General features: G+C 34.5%; 1 protein-coding gene across 2 annotated transcripts in view; it reads left to right on the forward strand.

Annotated features, from left to right (window-relative positions):
* The first annotated feature begins 622 nt into the window (after positions 1–622).
* LOC136034805 (TIMELESS-interacting protein-like) overlaps positions 623–23,024 on the forward strand; it is a 92,611-nt gene continuing 70,209 nt past the window's right edge. For both annotated transcript variants that reach the window (XM_065716222.1, XM_065716221.1), the window contains exons 1-4: positions 623–767; positions 11,501–11,638; positions 15,972–16,041; positions 19,570–19,768. In XM_065716222.1, coding sequence (XP_065572294.1) covers positions 11,512–11,638; positions 15,972–16,041; positions 19,570–19,768 — 396 coding nt within the window. In that variant the 5' untranslated portion in view covers positions 623–767; positions 11,501–11,511. The remainder of the gene's footprint in view (positions 768–11,500; positions 11,639–15,971; positions 16,042–19,569; positions 19,769–23,024) is intronic.

Genomic DNA, 23,024 nt, shown 5'->3' on the forward strand with positions numbered 1-23,024 from the left:
ATTTCACATCAGTTTTTGCCAAATAAGATCTTAATTGGCAAAACTAGGGTTTGGCAAAAGTTTTTAATGTGGAAAAATAAGAAGGGCGAACTCAGTTTTTTTTTTAAGTGAATTCCAAGAATATAAGAAATACCAACTATTTATATTTTGTTCGTGGTTTGTATGCACCAACGGCTGTACCGGCCGAAAATCAACACCAAGGGCAGAACAGACCTAGCTATTTTCGGTTTTATTTACGAATTAACGTCGATTTGCAAAGAGAAGGGTTCCAATTTGAACTTGGAAAATTTTCTAAGTCAAAATTTGTCAATTTAAAAACCCTACATCAAATTTTATCGTAATCATAAAAAAAATCCTCAGTTTATTTCGTTTTCTTCAGCAAGAAAATCAAAGAGTAAACAATAATAATACTAATTAAATATTAAATAGTAAAATAAATTTATAATTTATTAATAAAAGAATTTGAAAATGTAATAAAAATTTATCATGAAATAAAATTTGAATAGAACAAAAAATTTTAAGTATATGAAGTTGATAATAACAATAAAGAACTAAATAATAATTTGAGATCAGTCATGGCACTATTCAATGAATATTGACGATTATAATTTCGAATGAATTGTAGCGCGCGTCAAATTCAAAAACTTTGAATGGGACTGAATTGCTTGTTAGTTGCTGCCATTTTGTGGGGTATAACAGATCCCTTGTTGAAAAGTTCTTTGGTAAAACATACGTCAAGTAGTTATTTCAGCTACCTAAACTTAAAAGTAAGTATCATTTCTTGCTGTAGTTTCCTGAAGAAAGGTCCTTTGCAAGGAATCTTAGCCTGAGGAAGACCATGGCTCTTCAAAAGCCATAGAAGTAGAATGACAAGAAATAGGCTGGTAAAATTCCTGCCTACAGGCTTTTGTGATACCTTGAAAGTAGTTGAGCATTAAGGATAAAACCCAAAGTCAAGTCTAGAGTATTAATGAACTCATGGGAAGATCTTTTGTAGCACCTACCTCCCTCTTTCTCCCTATAAAGAGTGTTTACATTTGAAAACTTTTTATAGGCTAATCTTTGTTTTATAATAATGAAATCTCTCAAAATAGATCATCTGTTTAAAGACAACACAAGGAAAGTGTTTTGACCCTCATACTTTTGCTCAATCAAAATTTATAAGGCATTAAAGATCTGTAAATGTATTTCAACTATAAGAAAAAAATGATAATTTTTTGCAGTTCATATAACTGACTGACCAATAAAATGAATAAACCACTTGATGTCTTTTTTTATGTTCTTTATAAATATAATAATCACTTCTCCAAATTCCCATTTAAGCACTTTTTGACCTAACCTAAACTAATCTCATTATAAATAATTTTGGCACTAAGAAAATTTAGTATTATTTAAGAAATATTTAGGTTAAGAAAATGAAACTTTAAGGGATGGGTCTACAGGCTAAAGTATGTCACAGGATGGTATTTTGAAGTACCTACCTCCAATCCTTCTCCCTCTAGAGGGCCCTGCCCTTTGATGACCTTCAAAAATATGTGTGTTATAAAAGTGGAATCTTGCAAAATAGATCTTCTGCTTGAATAAAGTACAACAAAATTGTTTTCAGCTTCACAACTTTGCTCAATCCCAATTTACAAGGTTTTAAAGATATGCTAATACATTCCCTAAATTTTGAAAAAAAAACAAAAAAACATTGATATGGCTCAGAATTCTACTCAAATAATAGGAATTGCATTTTCAGAACTAACAGCAGAGAAAAAGCAACTGGTAACTGAAAATCAAGGTAATATGTTGTTTTGTCAAAATTTCAATAGGTATAGAACCTGTCATGTAGGTGAATTTCAGGGTTCTCTAGAAGGAAAAGGAGTAGAGGTGGGTACTTTAAAATACCTTCCCAGGATATACTTTAGCCTCTAGACACATCCCTGAAAGTTTCATTTTCCTAACATAACCCCTTTCTGAGATAGTGAGAAGTCACTCAACTAGAATTTTACCATATTCTTTTGTCCAAAATGACCAAGAAAACAGAGCTGAGAAGATATGGTTTTAGGCTATTTTGTCAAAAAGAATCAATAACTTGTACTTTAATTGAAAATTTGTCTTTTTTAAGTTTTCAAAAAGTGCAACCTCAAAAATTTGCAGCAGAAGCAATTATAATATTTGTAAAGAATATAATAAAAGGTATCAAGTGATATTTTCACTTTATTGGTAGGTCAATTATGTGAACTGCAAAAAAAACAATACCAAAAACCCTTGGTAGAGCTTAATATTCTACTGAAATAACAGGTAGGTCTAGGCTATTGAATTGTCAACAACTAAGGTCAATGAAAAAGAGATAGAAAATTGAAAAAAAGGTAAAACAATTTGTATATGAGTTCATGTAAGTATCTATCATGTAGCCTATGCACTCCTAAACTTTGGAAATACAAAAAAGAGTAGACATAGTAGCTTAACACATACCCAAGATATATTTTTGGTCCTAGATTTGTTCCTGGAAATTTTAGTCACTTAACTCAGCTACTTTTCAAGATGGCAAGAAGGTTCTAAACTTTTGCCATTATAGTGTTTTCTTCAGAAGATGGTATTTACACAAGAATGATGCCATAAGCATTATTTAGGTAAATTTTTTGTGAAAGCTCAATGCTGGACATCCTTAAGCAACTTCTTATCTTTTTTGAAAAAAGGGGCTGCCAATAACAGTCCAACATCTAGATGTGGTTGTACAATCACCTTATATAACTTCATAAAACTCTTGGGTGTTGGCTGGAGATGGTTCTTTTCATGGTACCAAGGGACTTATTTGCAAAGATGAAACAGACTTAGCATGGCTGCTAAACTTTAATTGGTGATCTACAATAACCCCAAGATCTCTTTCATGGGAAACAGACAAAAGGAAGTTGTCTTGAAGGAAATATTTATGATGCTTGTTGTGTTTGCCAAAATGGACAACATGGCATTTGTCAACATTAAAAGCAAGGAGCCACATGTTAGCCCATCTTACTAGACTGTCAAGATTTATTTGAATTGATTGCTGGTCAGAGGGAGTAGCCACTTTTCCAACTAGTTTAAGTCATCAGCATTAAGGGTAATAAGATTTGAAAGAAGGGTGGGTAGATTGTTGACATAGAAGTTGAAACGTGTTGGTCCAAGAATAGTGCCCTGGGGCATGCCACTTAATACAGTTGTGGGAGAAGAGAAATGAGGAGTTTGTTGTGAATCAAAAATTCAATACAGTGATGTTTCAGAGAGGAAGCCCATAATCCAATGTACAACACCTTCATTGACATCTGCAGCCAACAGTTTATGAGGAGTTCATGACAAACCTTGTCAAATGCTTTGGACAGATGAAGAAGAATAATGTTGACAGGAAGACCCTTATCAAGCAGTGTAGTCATTAATTCATATGTTAAAATTTTACAACATCAATATTTGAAATGCCATTAATTTTAATTAACTTTATAACCTTTAGATGTCATGGCTCTTGGCTGATTCCCCTCATAGATAATACTCTCCCAGAAAATTTGGAATATTCTATCTATATTCCAAAATGTTAGAATATATGGTGTACAACATTTTATAGTATTCATTTTATATATTTTTCTTTTGTTCATGTTTTTGGGGGGTAGAGGTTTTGTTATTATAGTAGGCTAAACTAAAGGTTAAAGAAAATAACTTGGAAATACAAAGTTAATGGCAAGTTTGGCAGGGATGCCCTGTGATGGAAGTGCACAGATATATAGACTAGGGCTATAGAGAATAAGGAATTATTTCCCAGACTCAGTCTGTTACCAGCATCTATAATACATGATTCCAACTTACCCTTTGTAATCAAGAATGCCTCCACTAAGCATTCATAAGATGGTTTTCCCTTATGAAGTATCTTTAAGCTTTCTTTTAATCTAAATAACTTGGAATCCAACTCCAAGTCAGAAACATGCAAATATAGATAGACAAGACCTTATTTTATCTTAGGAAGTAAATTATATTCTTTAATGTTTAGCTTACCAAAATCAACCACCAACACCCAAAACACAAAAAAAGAAGTAAAAATGAAGATTATTGAATGTTTTCCACTATACAGTCAATCTATATTTTAGAGTATAGGTAAAATTTTTAAAAGTCTCTTCTTTTCTTCATTCTTTTTGTCTTACAATCCCTTTGGTTGCTTAATTTTACAGAGGGCTGGTTCTAGCTTCCTGAGCTAGAAATAGCTAGAATGATCTAGTATTATAGTCACAAAAACTGCTGAAATTTGCTTGAAAATCGAATAAGCAGATAAAAACTGTAAAAACCTAAATACCACTAGAGTCTGATTGGAACCATAACAAATTGATATAAACTCTAACATGTTGGTAAGTAATTTTCAAAATAGATCTGATTTTTTTCAGCCTAGATTTGCAAGTAATTTAAAGAATTTTATTTGACAATAATCATTATGACCCTGTTTTGTGACAAAAGGGAACATTTCTACACTTGTTTATAGGATCAGTTTTTGTGCAAGAGGTCAAAATCTAATGTGCAGACTACATGCAGATATTACAGAAAACTAGTCAATTGTAAAGATTTGTTTTTTTGTTAACATGTGAAAGTTCTACACAAAGCCATGTTTCTGTTTGGTATTTTATGGACAAACTGCTACATGAATCCTCTACTTTCTTCTGCTCTATTGTTAGATTTGCTTTTCATTTGCTTAATGTTCTAATATGTTCCATAAAGTACCAAATGGAAATGCGGGAGTAGTTGTCACATCTGCTCTTACCAGATATGGCAAAAATGTATACATTAACTCTAAAATATTTTAGATTTTAATCTATTTTTTGTTATATTTTCAAAGAAACGTAAGCTTTGTATTTTTTGATCCAGGTGAGATTTTTGCTAGAAAAATGCAACCTTTCCTGATACAAATTCCAGAATAATGACCATACATTAATAGCTTAGTAAAATCTTTGTATTAGGAATGTCTATTTTCAACATTAAGAAAACCAGCCATATTAATGGGTACCATCCAAAATCTATCAATGTCACTAATTTTTGTCTTAAGTCTTTTAGACTTAAGACAAAAATTAGTGACATTGATAGCCTGGCTCTTTTTAATCCTACAGCTATTTACTTTTAATTTTGGAAGTATCTATATAAATATTTATCCTGTACTTTTGGAAAGGTTTTTAAACAACAAAGACAAAATGAAGAATTTTAGATATTATATCATATCCTAAGTAGTCCATTATGTACATACCAATTTCAAGATGGCATACTAAGTCCTTTTGTGAATTAAAGACCATACAAATGTCTCTGCCTGATAATGGGCAATATTTTCAGTGAAAGTTTGTAATTTGATTAAGTTAATCCTTTTTCAATTCTTTACAAAAATCTTATTTAATGACAAATAAAATTAGTAGACACAAATAATCCTTCATTAAAATGTATATGCTTTTCTACAAAATTGGCTGGTTTTGTATTCTCTGTAAGTTTTTGTCAGGTTTATGCTGCAAGTGCCTGCATCATGAGGGTGTAAGAGCCTGATCAAAACATTTCAACTAAGCTTTTGAAAAGTACATCTATTAGAAAAAAAATATTGCTTTCTGCTACATTCTGTTGTATATAGTGTTCTTATTAGCACCTTAATAGTAGAAAAAAAACCAATTTGATATGAATTATTGGAACATCTGTTTAGCTTTAGGAGTTTTGCAAATAAAAAAGTTGAAGCTATGTGAACTCTGGGTAACATGCATAAAAACAAATTGTTTGCACTCTTAACCCAGACTCACACTGTTTCTTTTTTTCTGATTCAAAAGCCCTCAAGTATAACAAATACTTAAAAAATTTGGCATTGTGAAGAGCATGAGTTTGAGTTGAAAATTGTGTGAAAAGCATAAGTTTGAGTAAGAAATTTTTGATGTATGCATTTTTCAGTTGCTCTATTTAAATATGCATGGTATTTTTGCATAAAATCCCTGTTGTGGGAGCCCAAGCCCTAACAAATATATTAAGACCTAATTAATTTCAATAACTATTTGATGCTGAAAAAAATCTGTTCAAAATGTTGTTGATGGAAAAATAGCCAAAATGCTCAGGTTTAAAAGGCACTGATAATATAGTGCCTGGTAGAATGGTATCTGGTTTGCCAAAGGTCCATTAGCTTATATCATTGAAAGAATACAGAGTAGGGTAGGCTAATAAAATACATTCTAGCACTTGGTATGAAAACTCATGAAAGAAAGTTTTTGCCCTTAAGTTACCATCCCAAGCTTTCCATTGCAAGTACAATGACATGCTGCTAACATACAAGAATATCAGCAATAGCAAGCTCAAGCTCTTTGCACAGCTTGCCAATTAAAGACAAATATGGGTTGCTGAAAGATGTTCCACAAATGCTATGCAGCCACAGGATTGATAAGAATTTTTCACCCAGAGGATCATAAATGATCTGAGTTCACAGAGTTAGGTGATAACCTCTGTGTCAGCTGAAGTTTTTAAAAGTTTTTACAGAGAAGGAGGAATCAAACCTTTTACATTAAAATGAGGCTACCCAACTTTCATGTTTTATAATTGGTAATTAAATAATATGAGAAAACAAGAGTTTTAGCTTTGCAGCAAATGCCCCATGTCATACCAAATCAACTTGCACATTCCAACCAAAATCAACGTTTTGAAAGGATGTCAACTCTAGAGCGCAGAATAGTCTTTGATTGAACCTACATGTGTTTGTTACCTAGTAGTTTCTAATGGACCAAAGCTGGCTATGCCTAGATTGTTCCGTGAAAAGGGATAGTTTAAACAAGGATAGTCTAATAGAGGTAATTACTTTTGCTGATACTTATCCTGGTCTGCCCCAGCCTCCCCAAATTACTCCCCCACGTCGTCTATTGGGTCATGACCTGGCAAACATTATGATGGAAATCCAATCATCCCCTCTAGCTCTGTCAGCTCCAAACCTTCCGAGCATTAATGATCACCTCCAAATCAGCAAACCCAATGTCTCCTGCCAGACAGAAACTACTACTTGTGGCGAAATTATGAAGCCCATTATCCGGTGAAAAAAACCAAACATGCTGTAGTGATAAACCTTACATTACTGCAACTTTTAAATAACTTATAAGGAAAAAAAATAATTTGTTCGAGCAAGGACATGTCACAAAGTCTAACAATTTAAGAAATTTCCTGAAAAGGAAATTGAGAAAGGCAGCTTCTGAGTATTACAATAGTAAAGTTAAGGATCTATATTAAAACAAGCCCAAGCAATGGTACAGGAAAATCAAAGAAATTTGGAGCAAACACCCTGTTGAAGTTAACTTTCATCTTTCTGAGCCCCCTTATAAGATAGCCAACGATTTGAACTTTTATCTTGCATCCATTCTCCCCCCTTTCACTGGCTCAGGTCAAACTATTCCTCCCTCTACCTCTTTCCCCCTAATTTCTCCCTCTGATATTATAAATAAAATCCAAAGGCTCAAAAAATCAAGTACTTGCCCCTTACACATCCCAATTGACTTGATTAAAGCTTTTTCAGACACAATTGCTGGACCTTTATCCAGTATTTTTAACCAAATTATAAAATCTGGTAAATTCCTGGTAATTCAGTTGCTGGAAACTAGGTTTTATAACACCTGTCCCAAAGAAATCTTCCAATCTGACCTTTACCAACATGCGTCCTATCACACTCACTCCAGTTTTTTCAAAACTTTATGAATGGTTCCTTTGTGACTGGCTTAAGGTTCAAATTTGTCCACACATTGACGTCCAACAGTTTAGTTATTTAAGAAAAACCTCCACCACTCATTAGCTTGTGCACTTGGTTCATACCACCCTTAGTGAACTAGAGAAACCAAATGTTTGGCTAAACTTGGTTTAAGTCGATTTCTAATAAGTGTTTGACTTAGTTGACCACAATATCCTAATTCATTTGCTACAGGATAACTTTTAAATTCACCCTCTATTAATAAATATTGTTATATTGTTCCTTTCAAACAGATCACAAGTTGTAAAATATAAAAATATTTACTCTAACCCCCTCCGTATTTAATGTGGAATACCTCAAGGAACCTTATTGGGACCAATCTTATTTCTTGTCATGATTAACGATTTTGGCAAGGAATTTCTCTCAAAGATAGAAATATGTGGATGACTTGTCAATCCTTGAAGTATGTCAGGAATATTAAAAGTGACCCTGTAGAAATCCTAACCCAATGTTCAGATGAATCTAAGAATCTAAATATGACAGTAAATTCCACTTAGTCACATATAATGACGGTCAACTTTTTGAAATCTACTCCTGTTTTCTGTGACCTGATCCCATCCGAAATGCTAATGAAACATGTTAAACTCCTTGCTGTCACAATTTCTAATGATCTTAAGTGGGACATGCAGGTTTCCAACATTGTTAAAAAAGCAAATTTTTTTCTATCCATGGTTAGGTACTAAATGATTTAATTGTACTAAGATACATTCTCTATGTTTACTTACCCTTTGCCAGGCCAATATTGAAAAATGCATGTCCAGTCTGGCATTCGTAACTTTCAAGTGAGCTTGGTGACAAAATTAAGTCTGTCTAAAAGTATACACTCAGGATCATTTAAGAAGAGGGAAGAATTCCATAATCATTCCTCCTTAAAGTTTCACACATTACCACCTTGAAAGAAAGGAGGGAACAAATTTGCTTGCATTTCACTAAATCAGTCATTTCCAATCCCCGTACTGAGGACTTACTCCCTGAATTTCACAATCCCATTAGACCCCGATTCCTCTGGTCAGCCTCTTTAGCAATCCCAACTTACTATCCAATCCATGGTGTTACAGACAGGTTTTGTAAAAGTTTTATCCCCTTATTGTGGAGCACCTTAATAATTTGTGATTGTATCCTTACCAAAATCAACTCCTTTGTCTCTTTTCCTGTTGATGGTGTATCACCACAAAATAATCCCCTTCTCATCTATTGCCGTTTTTATTTTTGTTTACTTGTAATGTTTTTGTAATTTAACCCCTTCGGTAATTGTTAAGCTTTCTGATTTGCCCTTTATCTTTGATGATTTGGCCTTTTTCATTTAAACTGTTTTGATTTTAACGTGTTCACTGTTTATTTGCCTTAATGTAACGTGTTGAATGTGTTAAGTTGACTTAATGTACTAATTTGAAATTTTGTTTTCTTTACTTTTACGTTTAACTTTTACGTGACATATAAAGCGAATTCAGCTCCTTGAGCTTGTGATAGCCTTTTGCAAATAAATATTATCTTATCTAATTGTATCTGTCCAGGAATCTCCTGATAGGAGGCTATTTCACTAGGGGTGTACACACTGCAATAAAAATAGCTGATATTTCAACGACAGAGCCAAAGAGCTCTGGAATTGAACCTTATTTCACTATATGTCAAATAATATGTCAAAAAACTTTGAAGGCTTTGGAAAAAGAAACCTTTTGGCACTTGCTAAGAACTTGGTTCACAGTAGGTGTTTATAATGTGCTATTGCAATCTTTATGGATTATTCCGCATTCCACCCAGCTACAAAATTAAGCATATCATGGTTTACACAGTTAATAGTCATATCTTTTCATTTAATCACAAAGATTATGTATGGTACTTATTGTACAAAGTTTTACCAAAATGTAGGATTTTCATATTCTAAAAAAAAAAGAAAAAAAATGCTGGAAAAGCCAAATTCTTCAGCACTGTCATAGGTCTGTTTTCACTCTTGCAATTAGTATTATCAATTTTCTGTTAGCTTGGTTAAACGGAATTTTAAACTAACACAAATTTATTGTTAGTAATTGGTGGTAAAATACTAGTTGGTTGTGAAACTTTCAACCCTTCAGTTAATTCCACAATGTAAATAAGTTTTTCATAATAAAAAAGTAGCATCTTTTTTATCGTGAAGCAGTTACTTTAACAATGAGGTGGGGAATTCAAATTTTTATGCTACATTCTGAATGTATGAGTACTACTGAATTAATTCACTGCAAAATAGGTTAATGGAATATCAAAACAATAAATTGTTAATTGAGGATACTTTGTTTGTATTTGTAGTGCTTAAAAAAAGTTCAAGAAAGAAATTGTATAATTGCAGGGGCCGCTTGCCAAGACTTCCTCCTCCCTATCTATGGTTCCCTATTGATTATTAATAAGCCAATGCTTTCCTATGTCTTTTTGTAAATAGTAATGCAATAAGCTCTATAGGTTACAATTTAGCACTGCACCTGGCCATGAGTTGCCCTCTCAGAGCAAGGCAGTCTAGACAAGAATTTTTTTTCTTTTCTTTGGATGAATGGGAAAAGTCCCTGCATTCTCTTTGGTAGAACATAATATTTGGCCGTCCTTTTATCTACAATTGGTTAGAGCACTGCATAGATACACCCTCTGTTCAAGTGGTAAAAAACAAGATTTTGTTATCTATTGGTGCAATATTGCTGTGACTTCTAATGATTTGGTAAGTTTCTCTTTTTTTATTACTAGGTATATGTTTTCCCTTAGTTACAGACTAGAGTGATGTTTGTAACGAGGTTTACACCTCATTAATTTTTCTGGTAATATGAACCTGCCAAGTTGAGTTGGGTGTACATTGGCTGAGAAAACGCCACACGAATTGTACTCGAATTGAGATATCAAAATTTAATCTGGATTTGTTATATATTGTGCATAGTTCCTTTAAATAAGCAATTTCATTGGTTTTAAAGGATTAAAAGGTAAAAATAAAGGCTATTAAAAGGCTATATTTTCTCTAAGAATAAGTGTGGCTGCTGCATGGAACCAGTATGAGTATGCTTTCAATTTTTTTTATTTGGTCTTTTAAATTTAAAAAATAAGCTAAAGTCCTTCCTTTTGGATAGTTATTAGCTATTTTATTTATATATTTATTATTGTTATTATCAATATATCTGTGCTATATAGTTGTTTTATCTGTGCAGAACAAGCTTGTCTTGTTATGTGCAGATAGCATGTTAAGCACCCAGATAATATGTTATGCACATATGATTGAAAAATAAATAAACCTGAATCTGAATGTACTGAGATATTACTCTTAATGCTTATTTTAGTGATTAGTTTCAGTTTTTCTCACCTGTTGCCCGCAAGTACAGCTGCTTGTTTCTATGAAGTAGAAAAAAATCGACATTTTTGTTTTATTTATCAGTTTGTTATGGCTAGTCTTCAGGTTTTGGGTCTTGTTCTAATATGTAGAGAAGGATAGATTTTCAGGTAAAGCTTGAGGCTTCTTTAGCTATTCTATGGAATTAGCGCTTGTATGAACAGGAATATTCCAAATAAATAAGATTAAGCCCTAGCAGATTAGCTCAAGGGAACCTCTACCCATTTGTTTCTTTATCTTTAATTTATTAGCAATACTCTAGGTCTTACAATGCATAGTAGGGCGTGTCTTGACCAATTTAGGTATTACTAGTTTACTAACCATATTATAGCAAATAGAAAATAGTTTCAATGACTGGTGGTAAACCATCAGGCTATGGACAGCATAAATGAATCCTGCTATTAAAGAAAAATATTTTCCAGCTAGGTACAATATGGAAGAAAGAATAGAAACATATGAAGAGGAAAGAGTAGAAATATATGCTGAAAGCAATTTTGATAGTGCTGATGAAGCAGAGGAAGTGTCTGAAGGAGGAAAAAAAGACAAGGAAGATAATAATGGTAAATGATCTTGATATTTTTTGATTCATTTTTCTTTTCTTTTCATAAAAATTTAAGTACCACTACATCCCTTAATTAAAAGGGAAAACTCAATTATCGGGAATTTCTGGCTGAGGAATCCCTACTTTCCTTTTCATCACAATTTTTTGGGGTTAACTGGACCTGTAAGTTTAGTCAACTTAATCCTTTTGTTGATTTTGTTTGACAAGAGCATTTAAATTCTTCTCGTTTCAAAGAATTAATGTTTAAGAGGTATTAAACAAATAGGTCTGTGTTCTGCATAACGGCTAAACAGGATTTAACTGACATGTTTCTATTCTGATTTATTTCATCATTTAATATCCAAGGAACATTTAATACCTTTTTCAAATATGTATTTCTTATTTAAAAAATAGAACCCTAAAATAGGTTGGCTGGTACTAGAATATTTACATTTGATCATGCTCAGTAGTGTCTTGACCAAACAGTTAAATCCTTCCTGGTTTCGTCTCTGTTGTCACTTTACCACAGTAAACTATATAATTCCAATGAAGTCTATTCCGAAAGCACAAAATTTATAGTAAAATGGGCATTTTTATGGTACTTGGTATTAAGATGGGATCTTAATGAAATTTGATATTTGGAATGATATTCTGTCTCAGAGCCGTTCTTTTAAATCCCAACCGGATCTGATGACATTGGGGGGAGTTGGAGGGGGGAAACCTAAAATCTTGAAAACACTTAGAGTGGAGGGATCGGGATGAAACTTGATGGGAAAAATGAGCACAAGTCCAAGATACATGATTGACATAATCGGAACGGATCCGCTCTCTTTGGGGTAGTGGGGGGGGGGTATTCTGAAAAATTAGAAAAAATGAGGTATTTTTTTCTTACGAATGGGTGATTGGATCTCAATGAAATTTGATGTTTAGAAGGATATCGTGTCTTAGAGCTCTTATTTTAAATTCCGACCGGATCTGGTGACCTTGGGGAGGGGGAGTTGGGAGGGGGAGTTGGGAGGGGGGAAACCTAAAACTTGGAAAACACTTAGAGTGGAGGGATTGGGATGAAACTTGGTGGGAAAAATAAACACAAGTCCTAGATATATGATTGACATAAACGGAATGGATCCGCTCTCTTTGGGGTAGTTAGGGGGGGTTATTTATGAAAAATTAGAAAATATGAGGTATTTTTAACTTACGAACGGGTGATTGGATCTCAATGAAATTTGATATTTAGAAGGATATCGTGGCTCAGAGCTCTTATTTTAAACTCGACTGGATCTGGTGACATTGGGGGGGGGAGTTGGGAGGGGGAAACCTAAAACTTGGAAAACACTTAGAGTGGAGGGATCAGGATGTTACTAAAATTATGGAAAACGCTTAGATTGGAGGGATCGGGATGAAACTTGGTGGGAAAAATAAGCAGACGTCTTACATACGTTATTTACATAATTGGAACGGATCCGCTCTATTGGGGGGGGGGGTTAATTCTGAAAAAATAAGAAAAAATGACGTATTTTTAACTTACAAAGGAGTGATCGGATCTTTATGAAACTTCATATTTATAAGGACCTCGTAACTCAGATCTCTTATTTTAAATCTCAACCGGATCAAGCGTAATTGGGGGGGGGGCAGTTGGGGGGACCGGAAATCTTAGAAAATACTTAAAGCGGTGAGATCAGGATGAAACTGGATGGGAAGAATAAAAACCTGTCTAAGATACGTGACTGACATAACCGGACCGAATCTGCTCTCTTTGGTGGAATTGGAGGGGGGGATTTTGAAAATTGAGGTATTTGTAACTTACAAATACCTCATAATTTCTGGGTGACCAGATCTTAATGAAATTTGATATTTAGAAGGATATTGTACTTTAAACTTCTAATTTTAAATTCCTACCAGATCCTGTGACATTGTGGGGGGGGGGGGTTGGGAGGGGGAAACCTTAAATTTGGAAAACACTTAGAGTGGAGGGATTGGGATGAAACTTGGTGGGAAAAATAATCACGAGTCCTAGAAAAATGATTGACATAACCGGAACGGATCCGCTCTCTTTGGGGTAGTTGGAGGAGGGGTTAATTCTGAAAAATTAGAAAAATGAGGTATTTTTAACTTACGAACGGGGGATCGGATCTCAATGAAATTTGATATTTAGAAGGATATCGTGTCTCAAAGCTCTTTGTTTAAATCCTGACCGGATCTGGTGACATTGGGGGAAGTTTGGGGTGGGGGAATCTAAAATCATGAAAACGCTTAGATTATAGGGATCGGGATGAAACTTGGTGGGAAAAATAAGCAAAAGTCTTACATACGTGATTTAAATAATTGGAACGGATCGCTCTATTGGGGGGGGGTTAATTCTGAAAAATAAGAAAAAATGACGTATTTTTAACTTACAAAGAAGTGATCGGATCTTCATGAAACTTCATATTTAGAAGGACCTCGTAACTCAGATCTCTTATTTTAAATCTCAACCGGATCAAGCGTAATTGGGGGGGGGCAGTTGGGGGGACCGGAAATCTTAGAAAATACTTAAAGCGGTGAGATCAGGATGAAACTGGATGGGAAGAATGTAAACATGTCTAAGATACGTGACTGAAATAACCGGACCAAATCTGCTCTCTTTGGTGGAATTGGAGGGGGGGGGGGGTGATTTTGAAAATTGAGGTATTTGTAACTTACAAATACCTCATAATTTCTGGGTGACCAGATCTTAATGAAATTTGATATTTAGAAGGATCTTGTGCTTTAAAGTTCTAATTTTAAATTCCTACCAGATCCTGTGACATTGGGGGGAGTTGGAGGGGGAAACCGGAATTCTTGGTAAAAGTGAAAATTGGGGTATTTTTATCTTACGAATAGATGATCGGATCTTAATGAAATTTGATTTTTAGAAGGAATTTATGTGTCAGAGCTCTTATTTCAAATCCTGACCAGATCTTTTGACATTGGGGGAGTTGGAGGGGGAAATCTTGAAAAACACTCGGAGTGGAGGAATCGGGATGAAGCTTGATGGATAGAATAAACAAATGTCCTTGATACGTGATTGACAGAATCGTACTGGATTCGCTCTCTTTGGGGCAGTCGGGGGAGGGGTTCAGTGATATGGCGAGTGTGGTGCTTCTGGACGTGCTAGGACGATGAAAATTGGTAGGTGTGTCAGGGAGCTGCACCATTTGACTTGATAAAGTCGTTTCCCCAAATTCGACCATTGGGGGGCTAAAGGGAGAGGAAGAATTAGAAAAAATTAGGTATTTATAACTTACGAGTGAGTGATCTGATCTTAATGAATTTAGATATTTAGAAGCACATCGTGACCCAGAGCTCTTATTTTAAATCCTGACTGTTGGTAAGCTTATTTAAATTCATGCGTTGGTAAGGTTAGAAGATCCCTCTGCCCCCTGGCTCAATTTTAGGTCTATTCATTCCTGAGACCCGAGATTTTCCATGATTTGTATTTTGATTGTCATGCAACTATTAAGATGTTTCTTGTTGCGTAAATTCTCCAATTTATTGTCACAATGAATCATGACAAGAAACAAGTGGAAACAATTCATGTTAACACAAAAAGCTGAACCTAACTATTTTACCGCCCAATTTACGTGGCTCATAGAGTCAAGTATTTTAATAATGAGTTTGGCAGTAGTCGCCTTTTCTATTGAACGGATATAGGCGAGTGACAATACCTCAAAATTAAGTAAGAACAGGAATGTTTTTCAAAACAGAAGTTACAATGGATTCCTTTGATGTGTCAATTGTCAAAATAAGAATAATTACAACAAACCTGGACAGCCTAATTTTTGCTATCTAAAAACAATTATCCTGTAGGTAAATCAATTAACTAATAATTTTACATGCTTAATCTTGAAAAGTTTTAATAACAAACATTTCGGCATATAGCTTAGATTTTATCTGTTGAATGTACATTTCGTTTCAGTTCCTATTTAGAAACAAGATGGTGGGGTTATATTTTTGCATGATATTGATCATTCAGTCACTTTTTTTCCTTTTACCCATTTTACTGCCAATTAATAGCATTATCTGTCTTTTTCTACAGCAATCAGGAAAGTTGTATTTTCTAGATCTACATCAGGATATATTATTTCTCTCCTTTTCTCCCGGTTTTATATTCACGGCCTTTTTTTTCAAAATTGGTGTTAGCTAAGTGCTAAAGCCATAAGTGCATGTCCTGCATTGAACATCTCCTTCAGTAAAAATTTGGTTCTTTGGTTTTGCTAATTCTTTAAGCTCTATATAGTTGGTGTAAATTTCCACCTAACCAATTTAAAGGATCAGATTTCATTTTTAGTTTCCTTTGTACTTTAATAAAACTAGGCTCATTTTCTTTTTAGGAGAACCGGAAAGGGTTGTGCCAAAAAAGAGAACAATAAGAAATCCTCGTCCGAAATTAGATGAAAACAGGTAATTGCTTGTTTTTTTCTCCTGTTTTATTAACTAAATTGCTTTGAAACTCCCATAATTTTTTGTTTTATTTTCTTTTTTACCCGCACATACCAAAAAAGAAAGTTTTGGAGACAAACAATAATGAAATAAAAGAGGAAAACGGAAAGTGACACAAGTGTGACTGCACACATGACTTAAAAGAGACTCACTTTAACGAGCCTCAGGGAAAAAAAAATGAAAAAGACTTTCTTACTCGAAAATAAACAACTTATTGTACGTATAGCTTCGTTGAGATCATTAATTCGAGATGATAAATCAAAAAGGTCAAACTTATCCACTAAATTACTGCTTGGTAAAAGTTCAGTATACAAAACAAAAACTTACAGTATCTGGTATAAGCCATACATGGGATAGCACGGCCAATATACTTAGTATTTTTAGTTCCTTTTCCAAGTCAAAATTGTTGGTTTCTATTTACCGCTTTTTCTGTGAGAGCATTCCTTTGTTATGTTCACCTACATAATAGAAGGTGTATTTCATATTATTTGATGCATTTAATATTGACATTTCTTGCATTTTCTCAATTTTTACAACTAAATATTTCATATTGTACCTAAGAGTGCAATAAACTTCAATGCTTATTATGCATATAAAGCATTTCAATTAATGCTATTGTTTATCTTGTAATTTGAAGATAAATCATTGTAGTTAAATCATGGAGTCCAAGCTCTAGTGGTAAAAGCCTGCAGTTCTAATTTTTTATTTTCTATCGCAATAATAAGCAGCGATGGCTGTTGGACGACAGGCGTAAAGTGGAAAAAAGCCAAAGCATACACCCTTTTGTAAGGATCAGAGAAAAATTGTTTTGAGCAACGAAACTTTTCCTAGAAGTCTTAACTTGATCCCTGAACTGTGAGACAAGCATAGTTGACTTGCCGCAACTTTAGCTTTAGACATTCTCATTTACAAAGAGCAAATACATCCACCTTTTAATTAAATGTTTGTCCTTCTTTACTCGTAAATGCAACTTTTACTCCAAAGAGAGTGTATTCTCTGTGTGTTCCTCTAATCTACAAAAAGAACGCACAGCGCTGCATTTAAGACTGCAACCCTGAGTGTGGGAGTCGGAAGCCCTACCTATTCAGCTAGCTGGGCTTGTTAGCTTTCTATACACGTTTAGTGTATTCATGCATAAAAACAAATATGTTCTCCATAAACAGGATTTATTTTGAGTTATATACAATTACCGATTATTTATGTAGATTGTTGGAAAATCTTCAGATGTTGTTTGTGTGTACCTGCTAAAAAAAAAACAAAAAAAACAAAACAAGTTCAGCTTTGAATTTATTAAATGCTCTTTTTTTACATTTGACCTGTTTGAAAGCCTATGGAATCCATGATGTGCGTTTTTATGGCACTTGGCATTAACCAATTGACATATAGCGATCGCAAATTCTGTCGGTCTGTCTGTCTGTTGGTCCCAGTCTTGTTAGTTTAGGCACTTCCAGATAAGCTAGGACGATGAAATTTGGTAGACGTATCAGGGACCAGAACAGATTCAATTAGAAATAGTCTTCTTTCCCGATTCAACCATTTGGGGGGGGGGGTTGCTGTACGGTTAATTCAGAAAAATTCGAAAAACGAGGTATTTCTAGCTAACGAACAGGCGATCAGATTTTCATGAAGTTTGATATTTAGAAGGATATTGTGTCTCAGAGCTCCTATTTTAAATCCCGACCAGATCCGATAACATTGTAGGGAGTTCGAGGGGGAACCTAAAATCTTGTAAAACGCTTAGAGTGGAGGGATCGGGAGGAAACTTGGTTAAAAAACTAAGCAGTAGTCCTAGATACGTGATTGACATAACTGGAGCGGATCGGATCTCTTTGGGAGAGTTGGGGGGAGGGTTAATTCTTAAAAATAAAAAAATGTGGTATTTTTAACTTATGAAGGAGTGATTGGATCTTAAATAAAAAATCATATTCAGAAGGACCTCATAACTTAGATCTCTTATTTGAATTTTCGACTGGATCCAGTGTCATTAGGGGGAGTCGGATATCTTAGAAAACGCTTAGAGTGGAGAGATCAGGATGAAACTTGGTGGGAAGAATAAGCACTAGTCTAAGATACGTGACTGACACAACCGGGCCGGATCTGCTCTCTTTGTGGGAGTTGAGGGGGGGGGGTAACTGAGAAAAACCAGGAAATATGAGGCATTTGTAACTTACGAACGGTGATCATATCTTAATGAAATTTGATATTTAAAAGAATCTTATGCTTCGGAGCTCTTATTTTAAATCACGACCAGATTTGGTGACATTGGGGGAGTTAGAGACAATGGGGAGAACTGGAAATATTGGAAAACGTGAAAATTGATGTTTGTTTATCTTACGATAGAGTGATCGGATCTTAATGAAATTTGATATATGGAAAGATCCTATGTCTCAGATGCTCCATTTTCAGTTCGAATCGGATCCAGAGACATGGGGTTTGGAGGGGGGAAACAGAAATCTTTGAAAACGCTTAGAGTTGAGAGATCGGGATGAAATTTGATGGGGAGAATAAGCACAAGCTATAGATACGTGATTGAAATAATTGGAACGGATCTGCTCTCTTTGGGGGATTTTAGGGGGGGTGTTAATTCTGAAAAATTAGAAATATTGAGGTATTTTTAACTTAAGAACAGGTGACCAGATCTTAATGAAATTTTATATTTACAAAGAATTCATGTCTCAGAGCTTTTATTTTAAGTCCCGACCAGGTCTGGTGACATTGGGGGGAGTTGGAGGGGGAAACCAGAAATCTTAGATAACGCTTAGAGTGGAGAGATCGGGATGAAACTTGGTGGGTAAAATAAGCAAATGCCGTAGATACTTGATTGACGTAACCAGACTGGATCTGCTCTCTTTGGGGGAGTTAGGGGGGTTCAGTGCTTTGGCGAGTTTGGTGCTTCTGGATGTGCCAGGACGATGAAAATTGGTAGGTGTGTCAGGGACCTACACAAATTGACTTGATAAAGTTGTTTTCCCCAACTCGACAATCTGGGGGGGGGGGGGGTCTGAAAGGAGAGAAAAAATGAGGTAATTTTAATTTACGAATGGGTGATCGGATCGTAATGAATTTTTATATTTAGAAGGACCTTGTGTCTCAGAGCTCTTATTTTAAATCCCGACTGGCATTAAGCTTCTTATTTTCTTTTTAAATCAGTCTATTGATTCTTAGAATTTTGCTAGAGCTCATGCCATATGAGCTCTTGGCTCTTCCGACCTCGTCACAAGCGTCAAATGAGCTCTTAGCTCTTGTTTATCTTGTTAAAAGGTAGTCGGACATGTCCTAAAAAAAGGGCCAATAATGGTTTTGGAATTCTGGTCTTTTATTGTTGATACGAATTCAGATTTAATTATCATTTGTTTAGGTGAAATATTCCCTGAAATTTGAAATAAAGAATAACGTCTCTAAGAACAACAGGAAGAAAAATACGAAAATGAGATGTTTTACCTAATTTTATGCTATTAAACAATTATTCCTGTTAAATTTTACAATTAGATTGATGAGTCAGAAAGGACTGGTAGCCTTGGAACAATATTTCAAGGATGTTGAATTGAAAGGCAAAGGACATGAACTTGAAGATCTCGACTTGATAATGGGGAAACTGCAACTATGGGTTCATCGGCTCTTTCCAAGAATGAAGTTTGATGATTCATTGGAAAAAATTGAAGCATTGGGCCATAAGAAATCCATACAGGTATATAGCTGACTCTTGTTGATTTCCTCTTTTTTTCTAAGTTGCGGCTGTTAGTCACAACTTTACCCGTCTGTGCTTGTTCTATGGGTATTGTTTTGGATTTCAACTGCTTTTGCTTCGTGTCAGAGAATCTTCTAAGGGTGTGGCTTCATTCAAGTGAATTTATATGCTGGTATCAAAGGAGTAAGAATACTTGCATTGGTTCTCTCTCTGGAGTCCCTCCAAATGTAAAGGATAAAAGGGCTATATATTGAGATATATTAATTCAGTGAAACATAAGACTAATAATGTAAAATCTTCAAATGCATCTGGTAGTGGCTGTTATGTTTTACATCGAAGTCCTGTGTAGAGCTGAAAAAAAAATCCTTCTTCGAAACAGGACATAGGGACTTAAAGTTTTTAAACAGATGCATTTTTTGCGGCTCTACTTCAATATTTCAATATAACTGGTGAATGCCGTTTTTCTGATTGATTTTTTTTTTCTTCTTTTCTTTAAAGAACGAAGTTCTATGGTTCAATTAGCTATCCATAAGAAACACTGCCGAACTGACATTATACATACAGATCTTAATTGATAAAATAATTAAAAATAATCGAATATTATCCTTTCATATTTTCTTTGCAACACTGTTAAGTACTAGAAATGGGTCTTAATAAACCTTATTGTTCAGTAATAATAATACCGACAGAACCTGATAATAATACCAATAGTACTAGTATTGTAAGTATGAACATACAAATATGTAAAAATAATGAATTCTTAATAGCCCTGATCTTAGTTTCTTGGTGTTAGTACAAATTTTAACTTATTACATGAACTACAACAGTGATATGCAAACCCTTACTGTCAGTTTCAAAAAGGGAAAATCAATAACAAATACCCAGAACGGATTCTTGATTATAAATCCATAGTGAAAAGGATAAAAAATTTTAATCAGTGTCAATATCATTGCTCCAAGTTTCTTTTGCTTCATCTTCCAGCATTCCAACGTTAGTTGAAAGAATCACTTATTTTTGGGAATCATTTTTTTTTAGTATATTATGGGTAACCCAACTTTAAGGAGCTTCACAAATATATTACATGGACAGGAAACATAAAATTTGGTGATGTGAAATTTATATACTAAGGCAGGAAGGATGGAGTGCATAGGCAGGGAGTAGGGCTCATGATGAACAAGGAAAGCTGTTAAGTCTTGTTTGGGTTTCGAAACTATTAATAATATAATGCTAGTATTTCATTTTATTACTTAAAAAGTGAAAGGTACCAATCTTAGTACTATATGCCCCTGTAGAAGTGGTCGATCGAGATTCCAAGGCGGAAATATGGTATTCTTGATTAGGGGATTTTAATGTCTAGGTCCGTAGGAACAGGAATAGATGGTAACCTAGCCTAGATAAGTTTGGCATGGGAAAATAAATAAGTAATAGTTACAGACTGCTTAAATTTTGTCGGTCTAGTAATCTAGCTGTAACCAACATAATATTTGGTCATAAAAGGGCCCACAAGCGAACATGATATTCACAGGACTACAAGACAGCTAACCTGATTGATTATGTTATTATAAACCGAAGACTGGTAGGGTCAATACAAGATACTGGGGTATACAGGAGTGCTGTTATTCATGTTGTAAGTAAAGATCACCATCTAATAGTCTGTTAGGTGAATCTAAAACTAAAATTTCAGAAGGGTAACTACCCTCCGGGGACTATGCTGCTGGTAGACTCCAGGCTGAGAATTTGAGAGAAACTTTCGAGTAACATTTGACTACTGAACTGGAAAATTTGAAGTTTGAGACTGTAGAAGATGTATGGAATAATTTTAGGAAACTAGTTTGTGAATTCGCTGATGGTGTCTTAGGGAGGAAAGTTAGAAACGTAACTAGGAATATTTGAGAAAATGCTTTACGTTTAATGGAGGGGAGGAGGGGCTTATACAAGAATTATTTGGATGATAGATCATGTGGAAATAAGAGAAGTGAAGATAGATCATGTAAAGAAAGTGAAGACAATTTTAAGATATGAATGGAGGATGTGTGAAGTGGAGGTCACACATAAAATTGCTGAAGATCCGGAAGGTGCAGCCAGAAAAATATTATTTGTTGTAGAAAAATTGTAGAAAAACGTTATAAGTAAAATCTTGTACTGGCTTGTTAATAGATTGTGAGGGAATAGTCAGTCTGCACTTGTCCCAGTTAAAGATAAGAACGGGGCTACAAATAGTAATAAGGAAATTGTTAAAGACAGATGGACAAAATTGTTGAGAATCCTCTAAACCGCGATGGAGTTACTGGAAAAGATATTGAAAAGAATGAAAAAGTTTGTGACACTTTGGATGTGAAGGAAAATTTATTTTGTTACTAAGAATTAGTGACATTACTATACCGATTAAAAAATAATTAGGCCCCAGGTGCTGATAGTGTAGAAAACGAGTTTTTAAAATGTAGTGGTTATGAAGTTAGAGATATGTTACTGAAGATTGTGAGTATGATTTTTAAAAGGGGGAAGTATCTAGCGATTCTAGGAAGACTAATTAAGCCCCTCTATAAGAAAGGGGATAAGAGTGGGTGTGGTAATGATAAAGGTATTAGCTTGGTTTCTGTAGCAAGTGAATTACTTAGTGTGGTGATACTTTTTTGAATTAGGGATGCTGTTGATAAGGTTTTTAGAGAAGATCAGTGTGGTTCCAGGAATGGCAGAGTATGTATCCGTCAAAATTTTCCCCTTTAGACTAATATTTGAGAAGTGCTTGAATAATCCAACTCCTTTACTTCTCAGTGCTATAGATTATGAGCAAACGTTTGATTTAGCCGACAGAATAGCTTTAACGAAGGTCCTACACTAATATTGTATACCAGATAAATGCATAGTGATTAGTGCTATGTACGAGGATTTTACTTTTACCATCATTTGCAACCAACGATTTATGACGTGATTCGTCGTCTTGCATGTGAAGATGCAATTATTCGTCAAAAATTTCATTCTATATATTATCCTTTTTTAATTACAAAAGACACTAGATGTAATGATTTCCTTTAAAATGAGCCATTGAACATCACTCTATGATGTCCCAGTGCCCCGATACCAGCGGGGAAAAAAGAAACATCAGTACTTCCAATGCAAAAAAGTAATCTTCTTTGATATGCCAAGGGACTGTAAGTTTCCTGTATAGAGTTTTTGGCCAAGGAAATTACAGTATGTACGCTTAAACCAAGCAAGTGTCGGTTAAACCAAATACAAGAATTGACAATTTTTATAC

This window comes from Artemia franciscana, chromosome 13 (assembly GCF_032884065.1).
Source record: "Artemia franciscana chromosome 13, ASM3288406v1, whole genome shotgun sequence".
Classification (NCBI taxonomy): domain Eukaryota; kingdom Metazoa; phylum Arthropoda; class Branchiopoda; order Anostraca; family Artemiidae; genus Artemia; species Artemia franciscana.